This window comes from Gavia stellata, chromosome 15 (assembly GCF_030936135.1).
Source record: "Gavia stellata isolate bGavSte3 chromosome 15, bGavSte3.hap2, whole genome shotgun sequence".
Taxonomy (NCBI): domain Eukaryota; kingdom Metazoa; phylum Chordata; class Aves; order Gaviiformes; family Gaviidae; genus Gavia; species Gavia stellata.
The window spans coordinates 12,663,585-12,685,426 of NC_082608.1; the positions used below are offsets into that span (position 1 = coordinate 12,663,585).

The 21,842-nt window shown below is 34.9% G+C and overlaps 1 protein-coding gene across 1 annotated transcript in view; it reads right to left on the minus strand.

Annotated features, from left to right (window-relative positions):
* Nucleotides 1-21,842, minus strand: part of LOC132318239 (transcription initiation factor TFIID subunit 4-like) — a 145,934-nt gene that overhangs the window by 54,912 nt on the left and 69,180 nt on the right. The window contains exon 13 of the mRNA XM_059824933.1: nt 13,783-13,839. Coding sequence (XP_059680916.1) covers nt 13,783-13,839 — 57 coding nt within the window. The remainder of the gene's footprint in view (nt 1-13,782; nt 13,840-21,842) is intronic.

Genomic DNA, 21,842 nt, shown 5'->3' on the forward strand with positions numbered 1-21,842 from the left:
TTTTTCACCAGTAGACGAGTACAATAGTTGCACTACTATTATTGCGTTATAAAAATGCCTACAATCCCAATATATAATAATTTCTAACTTTTGTATAAGGATAAATAAATAATAAAAGTGAATAATCAAAGAATCAGATTTGCATTAAAAAGGAAATGAGATGATCTAAAATGTACCTCCTTACATTCATCTTTTCAAGTAAAATATTTTTAATCTCTCACTCTTCCTTCTGCTTTTCCCAAAAATTCTCTCCCCATCTCCAAAACAACACATGGGGGTTTAATTCATTTTCAATTTATTGCAAATTGAACCTTTGATTTAGATCTTAACGATCCTTCAACATATTAGAAGTCTAAAATGTGTGTCACCAACAGCAGTATCTAATCCTTCACAGAAAAATTCCACTATATTCTTTGCTCTCTATTTCTTGGCACATTATAATAAGTGAGGAAAGCTACAGATTATTCCCTCATTACAGGTGCCTTGTCCTCACAGTCTTGAAAACAAGTATTTCTGACTTCCCTCTTCTAATTGGGTAAAATTTCTTCACATTCTAAAATTGATGTTCAAAATACTGATGTCTAAAAACCCCTCACCTTTCTGACCAGTCCAGCTTTAAAAATATGGGATTAAAATACTGGCCCCTAAGTAATAATGGTTCTACACACCTTTAAAGGTTCTTTTTTGACTATAAATTTGAAGAAGAATTGATGATATTATATTATAGAACTGATTAACTGTTTTAAAGTAGTTTTAAATTTAGTGGAAAAATTCACAATAAATACTACCAGAGATCATGAGCAGAAAGCTAAAATCACTACAAGCTATTTGCTGTGTTCATTTTTTCCCTTCTAAGCATATGTAAACTTTCCCTAACTTCTCTTAGATACCACTCAACGTAACCATTCTTAGGACAGTGCAGAACAGCTTTAAACACAGCCTGAGAAGTATCCTTTTTAACATCAAGGCACAATGGATAATCTGCTAACAACTGAACTATGATCTGCCATATGCACAGAGGAAGTATTCAGCAAACAACCTGTCACAAACGCTTATTGTTTCAGTAACCAACTCACCAAAGGACTTCGCTTTATAAAATGTATTACAAACTCTGGCACACAATTTATTAACAAAGACAGCTGTAATTAAATGTGAAACAACTGCAAAAAGAAAACAGATTTGGTGCATTAAAAAGCTTTACATTCTTCTTTGCATCGTAAATAACAAAATCAAAGTGAGGAGATTGGAAATACATGCTAAATAGGCAAACCCAGAAATTAATGCAAAATCACAAAATTTTTACTTCATTTTCAAATAAACTGTATACATGAACACAGATTATTTTACGTATATATAATTACAAAAATATTTTCCATTTAGGTAAAAATGTTAAATGTAGCTGATAACAATAAATCATCACTGTCCACAGGAGATGTTTTGATATGAGAGTATATCCAATACCAGAGGGACAAATTCTGTCTGTTTTGAATACTGCTACTGATGTTGATAGAGTTACTCCAGAGTTACAACGGTGTGACAGAGAATTCGATTTCCAGTATTTTAAATATGAGGAACGCACATTGAAAAAAAGTGACAGGAGCAAAAATGCACTACGAGGCAAACAGGGCAAAAATAAAAATGCCTGAGACAAAACAGTCAGATCATTCTCGTATTTGCCATGTAGTCTACCACATGTTCTCAGCATTCCCAAATGTTGGTATGCCTGCTGAGGCAGACATTTCCTTCTCCGTCAGATTTAGGGGGTTTATTTTCCCAATTTCAGTACTAACCAGAAATAATCCCTCCACATAGATAGATGGACAGATGAGCATTTTTTTACTCAGGAATTATTTTGAATGCCTCATTTAAAATTACCTGAGGATATTTATGAAATATACATTTATGAATTTTTTTTTCTTTTGTACAGCTGAGCAGATCACAGGAATCATCATATATTGCAATGTTCACAGAATCATCAATTGACAAATTTAAGAAACATATACATTTTAGCTAACATAACAATGTAGAAGATAACTTAAATATGAATGATAATTGCTCTATATTCAAAACATCAAAAAATACAGAGCAGAATGCTATCACATATTACTGAAACCCCAGCATCTTCTACCGAGCACCATGACTGCACGCAACCCACACAAAAGTTTAGCTCAGTACTGAAGTATATTTTATCTCTACGTGAATTACTGAAGATTATACCTTGACAAAACTGGGATTAACAACTGGTCTCATAGAACTGTGCCAGAGAGCCTCTCACAACCTGAAGTTACCTTTCTCCTCTGAGAAGTAACATCTCTAGTATAATTCAGAGCACTGTTGGACTTCTGCATCCTAAAATAAGATACAAGCTTTCAACTTGAGACTAAATTAGAGAAGTGTATAGGATTAGCTAGTGTAGCTGCAAGTACTTTAGATGTTTTCTATGCAAGCTGGAGGTCTGTATCACTCTATCTTGTGGTCACCTAGATCATTAAAAAGGTAAAACAGCTAAAAGGTGCAAACAATTTGTATTCTTAGAGGGGAAAAAAAAATCATCTTGTACTTATGTTTTCTGACACACCCTAGTAAACAATGGATTCCCTGAACATGTTGCTTAAGAAGGAAAAACAGCAACTGCTAATGACAGGCCATTATAAAGAGAGAACAATTTTGTTGAATACTGAATTTTCTCTTCAAAACAGGAAGCTGAAAGTGTTTTACTTAATTAAACAGCAGCATATACAGTGAAGTAATAATGTATATTCAATAATGTTCTTAATTATTACCTGTCATAGTAAGACATAGCAAATATCACTATATATTCTACAGGTACCGTATATTGGGGACCCTATCTCACCTCTCCAGAGCTGGCAGATGTACATTAGAGCCACAAAGTGCTGGGCTGCCTTAGAACTAAGGGCTCCTTATGAAAACATATATCAAACTTTTCCAGAATTTAAATACAGATTTTGAAAATGCATAGATAATATTATCCTATTTCTCATAAAAATGTGCTCTGTTCTCACCAATCTCACTTCTGTTATGTTTCTTATGAAGTGAACATTCTGTCTCTCTCCTGTCTTCCTGTACACAACACCTGAGTTCAATTTTTAAGTTCAGCCTAATTTCCCATTTTGTATATTTGACACCTTCCTAAAGCTTACTTGACTTGTCTGACATGTTTGCCAGATATGAGCACTTCTTCCACGATAGTTGTTTTTTTTCTTAAATTATTCTTACTTTTTGGGAAATTAATAGATTTTCACACACCTTGACATGTGAATATGACTTTTGGCCATACAGGGTGAAAACCCCTTTAAAAACCTGATAGCATGTCAAAAAAGAAGATTAAGAGAAATCTTCAGAAATCTACACGGTGTTATTTCTGTTTCAAGAATATAAATGCCTGTTCTGAATATAAATAGATTTACTAGTGGCGGAGGGAAAGGACACAAGTGTAAGGAAGCCTACTCTGTACTTCAGATTGCTTATTTAGATTTTCGCATAGCTGTGCAGAGTCAATAAACCTATGAACTGTAATTGCATTATACTGTTCTTCAATTTGCTTTGCTTCAATTCTACAGATACTGAGATACCAGTTTTAAGGAAGCTCTAACACCTCAGTATACAGTCATCAGCACAAGTATCTAACATACTTCTCCATTCCAGAAAATCCCATTCACATTTTTCTGGCTATTTCCATGGAAAACTACAAGTTAACCACCAATTCAGCAACAATTTTCAACACTAAATGAAAACAAAAGTCTTACAAATCATTACTCAACTGCCTAATGACATTAAAAATACAGTAATACCTTTCAAATGTTTACATTTTAGAGATAATCATACCTACCTTTAGTAAACACATACTTGAGGGCAAAACGGCCATCCTATTTACGTTGTGAATGGCAATAACACATTTTATTTATTTAAAAAATTACTATTACTAAAGGGGAACAACTTTTCTGGGGTATGTTGAGCAGTATCTCATTATTCAACTAAGACGCTGTAACTGTTGGGAGACTCTTTCACAGGCTGACACAAAGGTATTTTTAATGGCAAGACTAAACTAAAAATAGGAAATAGATGCTAACACACCTTTCATGACCTCTACACGTCACTGACCAGCCACCTGGCTTGTAGTTTAGGAGAAGAGTATGCATATAACCTAGCTACAGACAGAAACGTTTAGTATCTACTAAGTCAAAACTGACACTTTTTACCCTACTGTTAACTGCATTAAATATTCCTTAAAGCTCTACCACAAAAACCTACCTGAAAATGACAACAAAGCTAAGGTTCACATTACTCCACAATAAATACATACGTATGTAAGTACATAAACATAAATTGTCACATCCCAGCACAGACAGACAGGAGGTGCTTATGGAACCTTGTAGGAAAATTATACCATATCTTTACAAAGCAGATTTGCAGAATCAGATTATTTCTTTCTATCTGATTTTACAATCAGCTAAACGAAATATTCTTCAAGAGAGCTGTGAAAATTAATGTCTTGTGTATCTTATAAATCACTTGGAGATACACAAAATATTACATGAACATATATCAACTCTCTCAAAAATGTGCAGGCAAGGAAGTTTTAAATTTCTCTTTTTAAAATTTTACTACTATGGTTCCAACTTTAGCTTTAACTCTGCTCCCATGAACTCTTTCATCTTCCACTAACAGGCTAGAAACAGATCACATTTTATGAAATGCAGTGTGTTCTACGAAATGTATGCATTTCAAATGAGGTCCTGCCATTGTAAGATGACAGAACATGCAAATACCCTTCCAGATTACAGCCGGAAAGTAGATGTGGGGACCAGGGGTAGATCTTTGTATGTGGGTCTTGCACAAAGAAGAGAGTGAAGATTTGTCAGCAGGAGGTATGCAGCTGATTGCTGATGGCCAGCTGCATGCTGCCGGTGCAATGTGCAGCACCCAGACTGAGTGGGCAGAGGAACAGAAGATTTAGTAGGTGCGTCTCAATCCCCTTAGGTCATATCATGTGATGCGGAGCGCCCGGAGGAACTGGGGGCAGATGAAAGCTGGCAGCTGTGTGCTGCCTCGGGCGCTCCGAGGCTGCCAAACAGGGCTTACAAACATGTTAGCTCAGCGGCAGAATTAAAGCCCTCATTCAGGTTTATTTTGGAGTAAGAAACCAATGTGCATACAGAAGATGGGGGAAAACTTGCCCTGCAGGCTGAAGCCTAAGTACACCTTGACCTCTCCTTGCAAGCTTCTATATTGTAGGGCAGGCTTGACTAAGGGACCAAAACATCTAAATAATAATTTAGATTGCTGTCCAAGCAACCTCCTCGGTTTCTGAGGAGCAGACACAGCTGACATTTGCTGCCCTCTACTTATTAAATAGGCAATCATATTCTAAAGTCTAAAGCACTATTATTTTGCCAGATCAGCAGGGAAGTAAATCTGTTGCAGTGTTCAGATAAAACAGTTAGGTGATTTTTCCGTGTTTGTGGCTTGCTCCAAATTAGTCTCTTTTTTTCTTTTTTTTTTTGGCTGTGCCAGAGTGACAAAGAAGGAGAACTGGAAATTCAGTCTTGATGCCTTCCTTGCAGAAACTGGTATGATATCTATACCTCTATATGTATATATTTAGATATATAAAAAGAATTTTTAAAATCTTTTGGAAAAGGAAGCACCATTGCATGCATTCCTCACTGCCTCTCATGGAACGTCTAGATGCAATTGTCAATACTCAGGAGAGGCAAAGCCAAACCATCCTTATCACAAATCTCACACTGCAAAGGTGGAAGAATCCCTTACCTCTTCACAAAGCTCTGTTGTCTGGGGACCCAGAAGTAATTAGAAAAAGGGAGCTGATACCTTCCACCTGTTTAGCAGTGACTCAAAATCCAAAAGCAGTAGCACTGGTTATTCCTACAGAATGGAGGGAAAACTACAAGGGATCTGAAGGGCTGAAAATTCTACTGTTACTTTCTTGCGGCGGAAAAGTCAGACACCACCTTCAGAGAATTCATTTTACAAGATAAAGTTCCTGCTGGAGTATTGTGGTGAGATTCAGAAAAGCAAAGTCACCTTCAGCCTCAAAAATTCTTTACAAAAAACTTGTATCATTCTAAACCCAAGTTCTGGAAATTCGTATTTAATGAATTATATGAATTAACATAATTCATATATGTTGCTTTATAATGATAGACTACTTGTTATAACAATCTTTTATTAGGCAGGACTCCATCAGTGTGTATGCAATCTGGAAGACAATGTAAACAACAGGGATGGATTTCTCCTCCCCTGCTTCCTTTTCAACTTTTTTAAAAAATGAAATCCATTAGGTAGAGAAGAATTTGTAACAGGTATTGCTCTTTTGGAAATATTCAAACACAAACCAAATATATTTCACAACAGAACTAAACTCTAGTTTGAAAATGAGTCTCGAGTCTTCCTCACTAGTTTTGTTTGAAAATTAGAGTACACACTTAAAATTTTATCAGGAAAGGTGAGAAAACAAGAAAGAATCCTGAAAAGAAAAGCCAACTTTTACAAATGTATACAACTCTTACTTATTTAATGTCCCCAAACTCTCAGAGAGCCACACAGGAACCTTTTGGTAGCAAGGTATTTCATAGCTGCTAATGTCTCAAACGGCAGATTGCATCAGTGTAAATACATTCGTCACACAAAATCTAAGGAAATTACACTGCTGCTGTGTTAATTTGAAGGCTGCTGTCTTTCAAATACCTCTTCTAGAGTCACTTCTACCCTGATGCGAGACATCAGCTAAACAACAAATAACGCTTGACTAGACAGCTTGCTTTCTTGTTCCCTTCTCTTGTCATACTCAGCTGTCCCATTTTGTTTTGCATTAAGCTCCTGTTCTCCAAGGTATGCAACCTCATTTATATGTGCTTATAAACACCCTACATACGAAGACTCACAAATCTGACACAGGTCTTCGCGAGGTAGCACAACACATCGATACAATACTAACAATCCTTCTCACACAATGCATTCAATTTATATGTAACTCTAGTGAGGAAGTAAACGAAGTTCTAAGAATTTGTTTTCTAGATAGCAAATATAAACAAACATACAAAGAGTGTTCTTACTTTGTATTATAAATATGTATCAAGTACAAAAATAGTTCGTTACTTAAGAAAGGCCATGTATTTAGCTCATATATCAGTAAAGCAGCATTTGCTTTTAGAATGCTAAAAACAACAAGTTATAATCAGTCACAAAAAAAAGCATTCTTGTTAACTAAACAAGAGCTAGGCAGTGTATGACACTAAAAATCATGAATCACTATGGAACTCCACCAATATGGTTTTGTAGAAGGAAGTTATTATGTTGGACAGGATTGGATTTAATTTAGATTTCTGCTAGACTAATGAGGTACTCTTGGGTCAAGCTTGGGTTAGAGAAAAGACCAAAAAAATCTAGCCCTTGACTCAACTTTAATGAATATACATTTTAACTAAGCAGGAATAAAACAATTTGACTCAGTTGCAAAATATTATGGCCATTCCTTTGGTCCCCTGGCATCTTTCCGTCAATTACCCAGTTTTCTGACTCTCTACACAGCAAGGGTAACACCACATTTCATCTTCAGCCAAACAACTGCCATCACTTCTGCTCTAAGCACAGGAAACCAGGTTGGAAGTGTCATGGTCTTCAATTTCACAGAGATATGCAAAAAGTTCTGCTGAATAGTAAGACTACTATTGTCCGAAGTTCTTCAGGACTTGCAGAATCCATGGCAGGGTAACACCTGATCCTTGGAAACACAGGAAATTTTTTGGCAAAACCCACTGTCTTTAAACTAATATGAAATTTTGAAGATCTACATACTGGGATTCATATGCAATAAATTTATTACTGGTTATAGATCTTCTTGTTTCTTCAGCTGTATTTGCATATGCAAATATAATACCATTCTTCTCCTGTCCTTACCAGAAGTTCATAATCAACTCCAGTTATCATAATTTGTGACTGCTATCATAACGTATCTGTACATCTAAAGTAGCGTCTACTCAAAATGAAAAAAATACACTGAACATAAAAGCAGTAAGCTTGATAATGCAGCAGGATTTTCATGAAAGTATTTTGACTGATAACAGAGAGGACCACTTCTCTCTGAGATGCAAGTTTAATAGTGACATTTGAAGTCACTGCAACAACTTTATAACTTCAGGAAAATCTTGTACTCTAAAGCCAAATCCATGGCAGTGTTGCATGGCCTTAGACAGTACCGGAATAATCTAAGCTTTTTTCTGAAGCATTTTTCTGGGTACAAACAATAGACCTGTGGTAAAGGGAAAGTGTAAGTTACCTAAACTTCTACATGTATTGACAAAAATGCTTGCATTCCTTCTGCATCACTGCTATAGTGTCGGTAACCTGATGCAGAAAACTACTTACGGAACAACTCAGTTCTGAGGAATCATTATTGCCTAAATGTTGCACTATCATTACTTCAGGTATCATATTCCTAGCTTTTCCTTCTTTCTACCTACTGACTGTCAGATGGGTTGGAGAGCTAAGTGGAAATTTAATTTAAACTTATTTCTGTCCAAGTGCTCCATTTCTCAGTGGAATGTTTTATAAGAAATCTTTTTAAGAGACGACTGTTGCTTTTGAATCAATATTTTTATGTCAGGCATGGTAAAATAGAAAACTTCTTTAGACTTCTCATCACGAGAGATACTGCATTACTAGTACAATCTTTAAGGACTTTAGTTTTGCTAAAAAGGTGAATAAATGAACTTACCAAACAAAACAAAATCCTTTGCATTTGCTTTTAATTTTCAGTAGCACCTTATGAAAACAGGAATAACTGCAGTAAACTATTATTTAAATATTTTAAAAGAAGCCACTCCTACTGAGTTGATAAATAAATATTAATGTGGTGACAAGAAATTATTTACAGTAAAATTGTTTTCATAATATAATTGTTAAATATATGATGCTGGAGTTTCAGTAATACTGCTAAGACAAGTTACCTTTTTATGTGGGATTTAAAATTTCTAAGGCAGTGTTAGAGCCTCGTAAGATATACATCATATGATGTACATATTTCATTATTATTTTTAAGAGAAGGATCCTACGGCTTCTTATAGAATCTGCTAACAGTCCAGATATTTTTGTGCATATAACTCCAAAGAGGATACAGTTCAAAATCTAAAACTTAGCCGAGTAAGACACTCTTTACAGAAGACACTGCAGATATGGTGGATGACATTAGCCAAGCAGAGTGGTAACCACGATGCTGCAGTGGATACAACTCCTTCTGGGAGCATGGAAAAAACCTGCTCCTGGTCTGCTTATGCAAGAACTGGCTACTCTCAAAGCTCCTAGACAGTGTGACAGTCACAACAGGAACCCAGTTAAATACGTATCACTGTTAAAGGACTTTATCCAATCCCAGAAAGATGGGCTATCTGTGCTGATCAAGGTATGTAAAGGGCTGTCTTCTGTCTTCCCTTGAAATCGATAAGGCTTCTATACTATGAATATCAACAGGTCTGGACTTCACCTGCATGGTTAATGAGTACATGTGAGAATAGATTCAACTGAATGTTATCTAAACTGATCTAGGTCCTCGATACATGCCCACACATTTATGGTGTCCAGTTTAAGTTTTGATTATAATGCAATATTCTTGGTTGGTGATGACACAAAGATTTTAACCAAGTTAATCTTTCACGACCAAACTCAGCTACTTGACTTTTAAATTAAAAGATTTTTAGCTATCAGACACTGCATATGTAGAAAAATATCTGTGACAGAAACAATGTTTAGGATCTTACCTTCCCTGTCTTTCTTTTAAATAATTTATATCATTAATTACTAGGTGTTGACTCAGTTATTCCTAACCTTGATCTATTCCTGCTATCAGTTTTATGGCCTGTTTTATGTCCTATTTAATGAACCCTTTTAATGGAAATTAGAGAACTCATAACTTTAACTTGTATTTGTGACTTTCCATGCTTCCAACAGACTACATAAATCACAACATATTTCTAAAACTTGATTTTAAAAGCTTTAATCATGCAGTATGAAGTAGATACTGCTCAAAAATGATGCTATTTCTTACATTAAGTTGTACTGAGAGTAAAACATTTCAAAATTTGTTACAAAACAATGTAACAAGTAAGAGCTGAAAAGCAGCATTTTTCCCTGAAATAGTCCCAATGGAAAATATTTTTCACTAGTTTATTAAATAGGTTTACCATTAAAACAATCATATAAGGTACACTGACAAAAAGCTGCACCAATTTAAAAGTGTGAAAGTAAACGGAGAGCATTAAGCAATATAAACCCCTGCAGGCACATTATCCCACTGCTTTCACTCAAGTCCATTTGAAACAGGTTAATGCTAAAGCAAAATAAGTCAATCAAACTGAAATAAGAGTGGGTTTGCACTGACTTAACTAAAACAGTGCTAGTCTGTGTGTGAATGAAACCTGACTGTTATGTCTAGTCTCTGCGATAAGACCATATGTAGATGGATGTTCTGTTTGTTTTGGTAAGTATTTAAACGCAACTTATGCCAGTTCGGTTTAAACAATATGCAGAGTGGTTTGAAGACTGGCTAATAAACGGAGTAAGACAGAATTACAGAGCAAACCATAAAATAATCTTCACCTTACCAAATTAATTTTTAAATGTGTTCAAAGGACACAGTGATCTCCCTGTACATTTTCTTGACGACACCAATAAACAAGGATAGAAGTTCTGTAAAAGAAATTGAACTGGGTTTTTTTTCTGTTTAAATTAGGAAGAAAACCAGAGCATTGTGGAATGAAAGACTCTAAAATATCCATAAAGGAGAATGTTTTGGAACAAACACCCTTTGCTAGTCTTCTTTCCTGCCCCTTCACCCTATTATCCTAGTGTTGGTACCTTTATTTTGCATTCCAAGACAATGTTTTCTAGAGTTCTTACAATGTTTTGAAAAGCTTTTTCTTAAAGATTTAAAAGACTTTCTTAAACACTTTAAATTACTTCCTTTGGCATTTTACTTTCTGCCTCTGACTTTTGTCTTCATTAAGTATTTTGGGCTATATTCTCTTTATCAGACTTCATATATTGGTTACCTTTGTTTTAGATATTCATCCATTTCTGTCTGGCAGGGAACCAGGGTATAGTATTGATCACACTCAGTTTTGAAGAGGACGGTTCAGTCTGCCTGGTTAGCAGAAGGAACGCAGTAGTATCACTGTTTAAATGCAGGCACACTGCGAAGTCTGAAACATTATCCATTTCCAGAACATAATGACATCATCAGCTGCTTTGCTGATATGAAAAAACAAACTATCTGACAATCATATCATTAAACAAGTAACACAAGCTAAAAATGCTGCAGGTTTCTTGAATGCCCTCTTTATGATTTTTAAAACACTTTACTACTGGCCAGAAGAGTATCTGAGCAACAAAGGTCTTCAGGCAATATTCAAGACACGGAAATCATGGAGACACAGCTTCAAAAACGAGCATATTATCAAAGCTGACAGTATTATATTAATCAGCTTATACAAAACCTGGAAGAAACCCTATTTCTGTCTCAGTTATGGGTCACATGCACATTTAAGAGTAGTCCAGCTGGCAGCGAAGTTTTGAAATTTTTACATTTTTGTAGGTGTGGATTCAAAACTTTTAATTTCAAATAACAACGCCATGCCAAAGACACTCTATCTAATCCACCTTTTATACTATAAAATCGGTTTGGTGTTTTTTTTTTTGGTAGTGCCAATACAATTTGAGAGATCAGCATAAATTCAGTATCCAATGCACAAAAAAAAAGAACAATATTAAACGAAAATCTTGCCAGTCCCACTTCCCTGCTCCCCTTTGCAAAAGTTAATGCAAAAAAAAAAGTTTTTATTAAATATATTTGAATATTTTAGTGAAAGTCTCTAAACTAGTTGAAGAAAGAGCTTTAGAACCCTAATTACTAAAAAGAGAGACATGCTTGTATTTCTTATGGTTTCAAATATGTAGAATGAAATTCAACTTCAGAGAGAGGCATGGTGCCAGCAAATTATACACTTTCATTAGAAGGGTGGGAAAAAAGGCAGGGCTAATATACAAAAGAACAGGGTGCAGCACTCAAACAGAAAACCTAGTATTCATTCTGCATTTACTCAAACATGTTATCATATCCAGGAACACCACTACTTTAAAATCACATACCAGTTTGATCTAGGCATTTTTAATTAGGTTACCACCAAAATATTTGCTACCTCTTTACTAGTACCACTGTTACCATTACTCAGAATACACCTCATACACTTTCTTTTATTCACATGTCAGCACAGCGTCACTCCCTCTAGTGGGTAAGAAACACAGCGTACACGGACAACCCGAATTTTCATACAAGAGAGAGAAGTACTCCTGCAGCTACACCAAAAGCAACAACACTGGCTAGAGTGCAAGTCTTCTACCACAGCTATAAAGAGAACCACTATTTCACTCCAACTACTAGAAAATGTGTTTTTACTGGCCTTGTTGTTTGCTTTTGCTTCCTCAAGTTTCCAATGGCCAAAAAAGAATTACAATGAACACAAATATTGTGGCAGCAAGAAATTAATTTATTTCTAGCTTGCTTTCACTTCCAGCAGCATGGTAGTTTCAGTTTTCAGGTCAACAGCAAGTTTTGCCCGCCATCAATTATTTTCACAAATCTGATTCTTCCTTTGCATATATTGGCTACATACTAAACTCAAGTAGTATTAAAATCCTGTGTCTTTTCCTGCCAAATAACTCGATTACTCTATTTCATTTGAATACTTGCTTGACAAACCCAATTCTGGAAACACTAAGTCATGGCCGATGTTTACAAGAACTCTTTTCAGCAAATCTTACTACATAATCACATAATGAAAAAAAAGACAAATAAAACTCAACCACGTACGTGGATTTTTTGACTGTTACATATATAAAATCTGTATAGCTAACGGAACTAACTGCCAACAGGGAAATTAAACAGGAAGAACGGGTCAATGCAAAGGAACTTGTTATATGCATTTTTCTGTATATATTACCTTCTAATGTATAATTATTATCTTCTAATACATATATCCAAAGAAGTTGGCTAAAAAAAACCCAGCATCAGTTTGCTGCAAGAGATGTTGCTAATTTTTTAAAACAGGAATGACTTTCAGCTGACAGATATTTTAGTCTTTCTAATTGATTTAAGTTACAACCCAGTCCTAAGCCATAAGATGCCTTAAGCAAAGGACAGCCACTCTCATTTACAGCAAACTAAGGTACTCAGTAGTTCACAAATTCTTACTCTTAGAATAACATATCAAAACTTCATTTGAAATTATTTGATAATTTTTAGATTATTATAATTTAGACTGAGTAAATAGTCCACTGAACCACACCGTAGAGAAAATGACTAGCAATTATATTACTTGAAAGACTGTTACCAGAACAAAATTGTTAAGTAACACATTTCTAAGAAAGTGACATTTTACAAAAAGACAAAGGCATATATTTTCCACCAAAATCTAATGCTGCTGTCACCAACAACCCAACAAAAGCTACAGCTACCTAAAATGGAAATGAAAATGTAATGTATGGAAATACTCTCTTATAAAATCTCCTTAGGCTTCACATGTATTAATGTATTAGTTTGCAAACATTAAGATCAAAGGCAAAGCAACAAATACATCCTAAAAAGTTTTTAGTCAGATTTTTATTAACGATATACAAGTAGCAAGGCATAAAAAATTAATATGTTCAAGCCTTGAAATGTCAAGTGTAATGATCTCTAGCTCTGCTTACCTCCTTTGCTTTTTGTTTCAGTCTGGCTTGCTCTGGGTCTTCTTGCCTTGAGCGACTCTACATGTTTAAAAAAAAATGGGGAAAAAAGGTTAACGGATGGTTTAAGAACCCCTCATCTGTTGCAGTAAGTTAAAAAATAGCAAAGAAAGGGGAACAGGATACAAGGTGTCAAAGATGGGATGCTTAAATTCATACAAGTACAGTTTCAAACCCACAGGCCTCACCCAAAAGACTGTTAAATATTAAGTTGTAAATAAGATCTACCCTAGATTTAAATTTTAAAAAAATACCATGTTTTTGTCAATGGTAAAGTTTCCATACAGGTTTAGATTTCAGTTATTTAATACAAACAAAATCAAGCATCCGAGAGCAGAAGTGACACCCTTTCCATTATCTAATCTTTTTAATTTGAACTCCTTACAGTCACTTCTTTTAAAATAATTTACTGTTTGCAACTAAGCTTTTATTCAGCTGTTGGTAGAGAATGTGGAGAAAACAGTTGTAAAGTCACCCTCCCAAACAGTAAAACTTCATAATAAAGGTGTTACTATTCTATGAGCTTACTTTGAGTACAGCATAGAAATACACGTAAGTTGAAGTCATTCATGCACTACTAATAATATTAATGTTTTAATTTTTAAAACTGAAGAAATATTGCCAAATGGCAACTTTCATATTTTCCTTCAAAACCAGGAACAATAACTCTAAAAACCCATTAAGAATAACTGTTGAATTGCAGTAACAACCCAAAATAGTACATTTCTTCAGATACAGATTGTTTTACAGCCATGTGTTAAAAGTATTAAATTCTTATTCATGCTCACTAAGCATGCTCAAATTGATGGTATTAAAAACTCGAGAGGTAGATAATATATGCATTATACTTTTTTAATTGCACAATTGGTCAGTATTCAGAAAAGATTGCATAAAAAGTTGTAAGATGCTGCAATAAAACTTGCGACATCCATGGGAAACTGTTGTTCCTGATACCTAAAAGACATAATTGTTTTATTTTGGTATTTCTTTGAGATTTTAAAGTGATTTCATTTACACAGCTCCTAAATGAATAAGATTATCTATGCCCTCTCCCATCTATCTTTCTCCACCTCTTTCTATGCTGAAGACAGACCTGAAACTTGAAAGAATATTAGCTTGCAAACTTACATATGCTCAGATTTTTTCCCGTTGTTTAAATTTTTCATAACATATTCTGCTCAGAAGTTAAAAATCCATGAAGAAAACGAAAGGGAGATAGGTTTTAAGGGTAAGGGGACATTTAATATTGTTGATATACCTGGAGAGAGCCTTGAGTATGATTTGGCAGACAGGGCACCAAAGACACTGAATTCTCTATCCTTTTTCCTGATTTTTTTTTTTTTAAACTGGGATTATTTTTTCAGCTAGTATAGCACACATATAAAACTCAGTGATGACAAAGCACGGCCAAATTAAACAATAACAAGATTTTTAGAAAATGTGCTTGACTCTTCCACTGTGCACATCAGCTTCATCTTCCAACACCACCTACTAGTGATTTTGTGCCTGTTAGCATAAAAGGCAGTTTGACAGGATAGTGTCTGGAGTGAAATAATGAGAAATTAAAATCTGTAGATAGCTAATGACCAGATTAGACTCCCATGCTGTAGTTGTGCCAACCAAGAAAGAAACTCCAACTTAATGTGGACTAAGGTTCCTTCTCACTGCTGTGGTCAGACAAAAAGAAAAATGTAGCTAATCTGATCTAGTTCATGTTTAAAGAACAAAAAGGCATTTCATTAAATATGTGGATCTGCCAGAAAGCTAGGAGTCTATTCAGTAGAGCAATTACTAAGAACTTGATTATATTTATACCTATTAGGTTAAAAGAAAACAAACAAAAACCCCATTCAATGAGTTGCTTCTCTAGGAGATGGACTTAGCTAAGTATGTATGAACTGAGATGAATTAAGTCCTTGCTCTGTCATTCTGTGATGACAGTTCAATCAATTGTGTGCCTCAGTTTCTCCAGTATGATGTATGAAAAATCTTATTTAGCCCTTTCATGGGTTTTGATGATAAATTTATAAATGTACAATGAACTTCTACTGCCTTCCGAGTCTTGCAATGAAAGCAGTACAGAAATACAAAGTGTTGTTATACTACTGTAGGAAGCTGAATCATTTGCCAAATGCAAAGTACAAGTTAAAAGCACTTCAGCTTAAGGAGAAAGCAGAGTGTCCTGGGAAAATCAAGCTGAGACTTCTAATATTGTCACCAAGTTTCTGTAAGAAAGTGATAGAATCCTGGAAAACATACCAGATCTATGTTGTGTTTGGGAACATTGTAAGAAAAATTAAAGCAATAGATGCAAAGTAACATTGCAGTTTTCTGGACTCCATAAATGAAGGAAAAACTCTGAAGTGCTACAGATTAAAAAAATAACATGTTTAAAAGTTGGGGCTGTTTTTTCAGAAACTGACCAAATAAAAGTAGACCTGGAGTTCAGGATAATCTGAAAAAGCAGACCCCAAGAGCAGGCAAAAAAAGCAGATCTACTCTGTGTAAACCTCCAGCTCATTCACAATAAATAAACAATAAAAATTATTGCAGAGGTGAAAAGAGGTACTCAGCTTCTGGCCGATATTAAATATAGCATTTTTTCAGTAATGAAGATTTAAAATACCAGGTGTTTTTAGATATATAAACTCAGATTAAAGGTGACGGTAGAACTACTTTTAGATTTAGAATAATGCAATGAGTTTCTGGTTATTCCTTGAACCCACACCAAATGGCTTTTTCAAAGAGCTCAGGCTAGCTCTTGTTTCAAACAAGTAGAATTCCAACTTTACACTGGATGTGTCATTACGAGTATAAATAACACAAATAAAGCTAAGGAAGTTAACTGTCATTTTCTATTTCTTTTTGTGTTCAGATAAATTTTAATAGATTATTATTTTTTTTTAAACAGATCGTTAAAACTAAAAATACCTTCATGCTGACTGCCATGTCAGTTTGCAAATCAGTAAGCTTCAGAAATAAAATCATCAGCATATGGAGGCTAACATGTGTTAAAAGAAAAGAAAAATTATAAACATTGACTATTTTATTAATTCTTCACTTTACGATCTAATGTAAATTATAAAAGGCTTCTTCAATGCCGATGCAACACAGATTAAAGTAAATACAAGCAAATGAAAATGTCAAGCTTAATAAAGGTACCTAGATAAGCTTTAAAAATGTCACTTCACTGGCTTCTCTTTACACTCCATTCCACATGTGAACATCTTTTCCTTCCTCTGAAGAGTTCGAACAATTTTGCTGCTGCTCAGCTCTTGTAGTGCTTGTCTGTATCTCACCATTTTTGCTCACCGATTATTTTAAAATTTTACACTTACTTTCGTCAAGCAGTAGCTTGACTAATCATTCCTAGTTTTTTTAATTCCAGTTTAAATTTTTTCTTGAACATCCAAATCTTAGTATACTGCATCTCACCTGTTTTGTGAAACATGTTTTTCCATAATCTTTTAATGCACCAATGCCTCCTTCCTCTAAAGCTTCGGAAACACTCACCAATCACAGAACCCCCCAAATCAAATACTTTCAAGGAGTTTATCACAACTCCTTTCCCTTCCCCTCTGTATTCTTCATGTCTAGATTTGTAAATATAAAATCTGGGTTTACGTAATATATTTTCATGTTGATGAATAAACACCTTTAGAAGCAAGCTAGCTTCCCATAGTAATTTTAGAGAAACCTCGGACTGATCCTAACCAGATAACATACTTTTAAATACATTAAACACTGTCTCCTACTGAGAACTTACTCACCAAACCAGGTTTGTTAACATTTCTCTCAAACGTAAACTACTTTTGTTAGACTAGACAGCCTGATATTTTAATTGTTAAGAATGAAAGTGCTTTGTGTTAGAGAACTTGCTATCTTATTTATCTGAAAACTGCATAGATCACATTAGGTCTATGGAAATATTAGTCTTTGAAAGTATGAAAAGCAGCATATGCTAAATGTGTATTCAAAACACATTAGAAATATGGGGTTTCATTTACATGTTACCAAACTCCCTAATGTTCCAAGCCTCAGCTTTTCCCCTTGCTTGTGTTAAGGAAGAATGCCACAAAAACAGACATCTAATTACACATGTAACAGCATAGTTTTAAGAAGGGGATTTTATATTTCATAGAATTGTCTTAAATTAGAAAGCAATAGTATTTTTAAAATAATAAGGATATCTATAACTCATGTCATACTTAAATATATGCAACAATTATTTTTAAAATTGGAGAACGCTCCGTGTCTATGCAGATGGGTAGACCAACAGTCCTCCTGATGTATTTAACTATCATCATTATTCAGTATTTTGTTGTAATTTGTAATGTCAAAGCTGCGCTGTTGTTACATTTTGTCCCACTAACAAAATAAGTTTTCTATTAGATTTATAATAATTTTGAAGTCTCAGCTTGTTAAACCTGTGTTAGAAAATGCCTCACAGGGTCTCTCCTCCTAAATACATGTCTCCTGCGTTTAGCAACATCTGATCCCAGTTAAGGCACTTACAGCTGTACTCCCCCTTCCCAATACATATACTGGGAGTCTTTAATGCTTCAAATTCATCTTTTTTCATTAAATAAAGTTAAGAGTCACAACTGCAGGTGTTGTACTATTGAGAGCCACTGCTGTGCCAACAGTTTCAATTTTAAACCTATTTTTCCCCATTGATGACATTAGAACTTCACCCACGGCTGTACCAGCTTATAACTTTCACTTTTAATTAAAGAAATTAAATTGGCAACATGAAACACTTTGCTTTCACATTAACTTTTACTTTTTATTAACAAAGCTAAAAGCAGCATAGCTGAGGGTAAAACCCTATTCAGAGCTGCGACCACAGTGAGGCGGAATGCAAGAGTACAGGTCTAAAAAAAGATATATTTTAAAATCATTAAAATCGAAGTAAGAAATTTCTAAAAATTTAGAAAATTATCTCAACACAGTAATTCCCTCTTTGCTCTCCTCTCATCAGAAGCAAGTTATAAGTTTCTATTCAGAGAGTACTTAATCTCACAGAAAGCTGCATGACATCCGCTGTACTCTGAGAAGAGAGGGAAAGGATTAAATTGGCATGACGACTGAACTCATCTCTGGCTCAAAGAGGTAGCCCCTTCGAGTAATGACAGGACATGTGTTTAAGGAAATCTGCATTGCCAAATTTCAACAATCTCTCTCCAATAAAAAAGCCCTTCAGCCTATAGCACTATAAAATCACTATCATCCATAAATACTGATCAACTTTGCAAACAATGCTAAACGTAATTTTCCATTTACTTATGTAATTATTCTTTTTACAGAATAGTTCTTACTTCTGTAATAGTCGTATTTAAGACCCCAAAACTTGACAGGCTTGTGCTACTAATATAGAACACTCAAACCAATAGACTAATAGAATGTATATATTGGAAATTAATTTTCAACATTAATTTGACAATAAAACAAACATGCATTTAGCCAGTTTGAGCAGATGAATTAACACAGTAATTTTAACATGATCCACTTTATTACAGATTATAGCACAGAAGTATTATTCATTGATTTTCTGAAAACAAGGACAACCCCAAGTTGTACCTTTACTGTAGAAAGCACCACTCTCTCCAAAAAACAATTCAGAAATCAAACAAAACAAAACAAAACAAATCAGCTACAAACTCCTATTCCTCCTGCTGCCAGAAATATTTCCATTATTAGTCCAGAACCAGAACCTCATTCAATTTGACACACACAACCTGCATTTTCCAGGTTTTGGAAATAGCTATGAAAGCAGCAGGGAACACATCTTTTATTATAGCAAGACCTGTGCTTTGTTTGGTTTGGGTGGTTTTTTGTTTGTTTGTTTGTTTGTTTGTGTGGTTGGTTTTTTTAGAAAGTCCACACAACACACACCATGTCAAATGTAAAGGTAAATTCCTCAAGTGATTTTAGTCTGGCTTTTGACCTTTCTGCGGTCTTAAGACTTTCCTTAGCTATTCTTGAGACTTCCCATACCAGCCACCAAAGACAGATTCAAAACATCTCTGCTTCTGCACACATGTGGAAGCAACAGCCAGTGGGCTCTTATTGGGAAAACAAACAGGGATGAAGAGTTGATTCTCCTAAATATTTCCTTTAAAGAGACTGCACTCTACATATGTATTTATATACAAGATGGCCCCTTGTTGTGCCATTATTATTTTACCTTATTATTCACGTATCAGGAAGATAACCTGAAAGTAATGACAATCAAGGCAGCTGCAGTCTCTCCCTGTACAGCTTCTATATTTGACACATCATATTATCTGGATCTGTGAAACAGTAGATGTTCCAGCAGTGGCAGGTGACTGGATCTCGCAGTTTTGGGGACCAATATGTCTTTAAACACTTCTATTATAAAAAGAATCGCTAGGAAGTAAATTAGAGAAATGCTTTGGGCCATACGTTCTAGGTTGGTATGCATACACCATGGAACCTGATGCAGAGGTCATGCGCTATAGCTCCTGAAATTGTATAGTCCTGTTTTCAATTTTTAGGTTTTTAATTAAAAAGAAATTGTATGTTGCATTGCTATTATAGCACAGCTTCTCATTTTTCCTTTCCCGTCAAGTTTGCCTTCCCCCAAAATATCTCACTGGAATACAAACATCAGTCATTATTCTTCTAAGCTGTGGTATGAAGTTTCTGTTTCTCAAGTATTTCCCAGGCATGGGACTTAAGATTTTGTAATACTCTCTCATTTAACAAGCCAAATAATACTGCTGTTTTGCTTTAAAGACACTCTTGTAGCTTCACAATTATTTTTAATCTTGGATAGTGACTTTTCTCAGAATGCAAAAAATCTAAAGTATTTTTTTAAATCTATCTTTTTTCCCCTTCTATCTCCCCATCTGATTTTATCTCTCATTCTCCCAAAAACATTTCATGAACCAAACCCAACCCCATCCGGGTGCTTACAAATTCTGCAATCACATCCTACTTTAACAACTGAAATTATCTCCTCCTAAAGAAACCAAACCACTACCCAAAACAACAAAAAGACCTGCAAACCCAACACTTTCTTTGACCATCATTTACATGTCTTTCTTACCCCTTACTGAATTCTAATGCAAAATTGCCAAATTGGTCATGCTGACTCCCCTTTCATGTCAATCTATTCCTTCATTTTTCGTGATCTTTTCAGGTGATTATTTTGTTGTTAAGTTGATTATTTAATAGAATGCACTCCAATGCCCCAAACATTTCCTTCATTATCTTATTCTTTGTCAAAAACTGGACTTTGGTTGTTAGCAAGGCTCCAAAGTGTAAATAATTAAAATAGAATTTTCACTGTGCAAGTTAAACCTGTTTACGCTCTTCCATACTACACAATAGATGAGGTGGTGCTAAGCAGGCAATTTTGAAACTTTTCCTAAAATTATTCTGCTGGGTAACTTTAAAAACACGTTGCAAAATAACATGACAAAACATGTACAAGATAAAAGATCACTCTGTTTGTCTAAATGGCACATTAAGAAGCTGCAGTTATAAATAAAAGAAAAAATTTTGATTTTTAGATTTAAGCATTTATAGGGAAAAAAGCAGAAACAGGAATTTCATTTTAAAATACCAAGTTTTCTAATCTTTACAGACACAACGCTGTCAAGGTGACAAAGATGCCATGATCAGGGAAACAACATGTTTGCATAGTGGGTATTTCAGTCTCCAGAGCCAATTTAATCATTATGCCCTTCGCAGACACAAATATCCACCAGCAAGCCACAAACAGACAGGAACTGGTTACTGATCTTTAACCCTAGTTATCAGGGCAGATGAGGCAGATTTTAACTGTGTCCATTTAATAAGTGTGTCGTTACAATTACTGCATCCTTTCCACAAAGTCTTAGATCTCCTTAGACAACTAGGCAAGTTCATAAAAGACCAGAAAAAACTAAATCCTGGGTAAGGAATTAGTACGTAGGAATTCAGAATAAAGACCTCAACAGTTATCGCTGTTAACATACAGGTGGTCTTGCATTTGAGCAGCCACCTAGAGTCTAAGG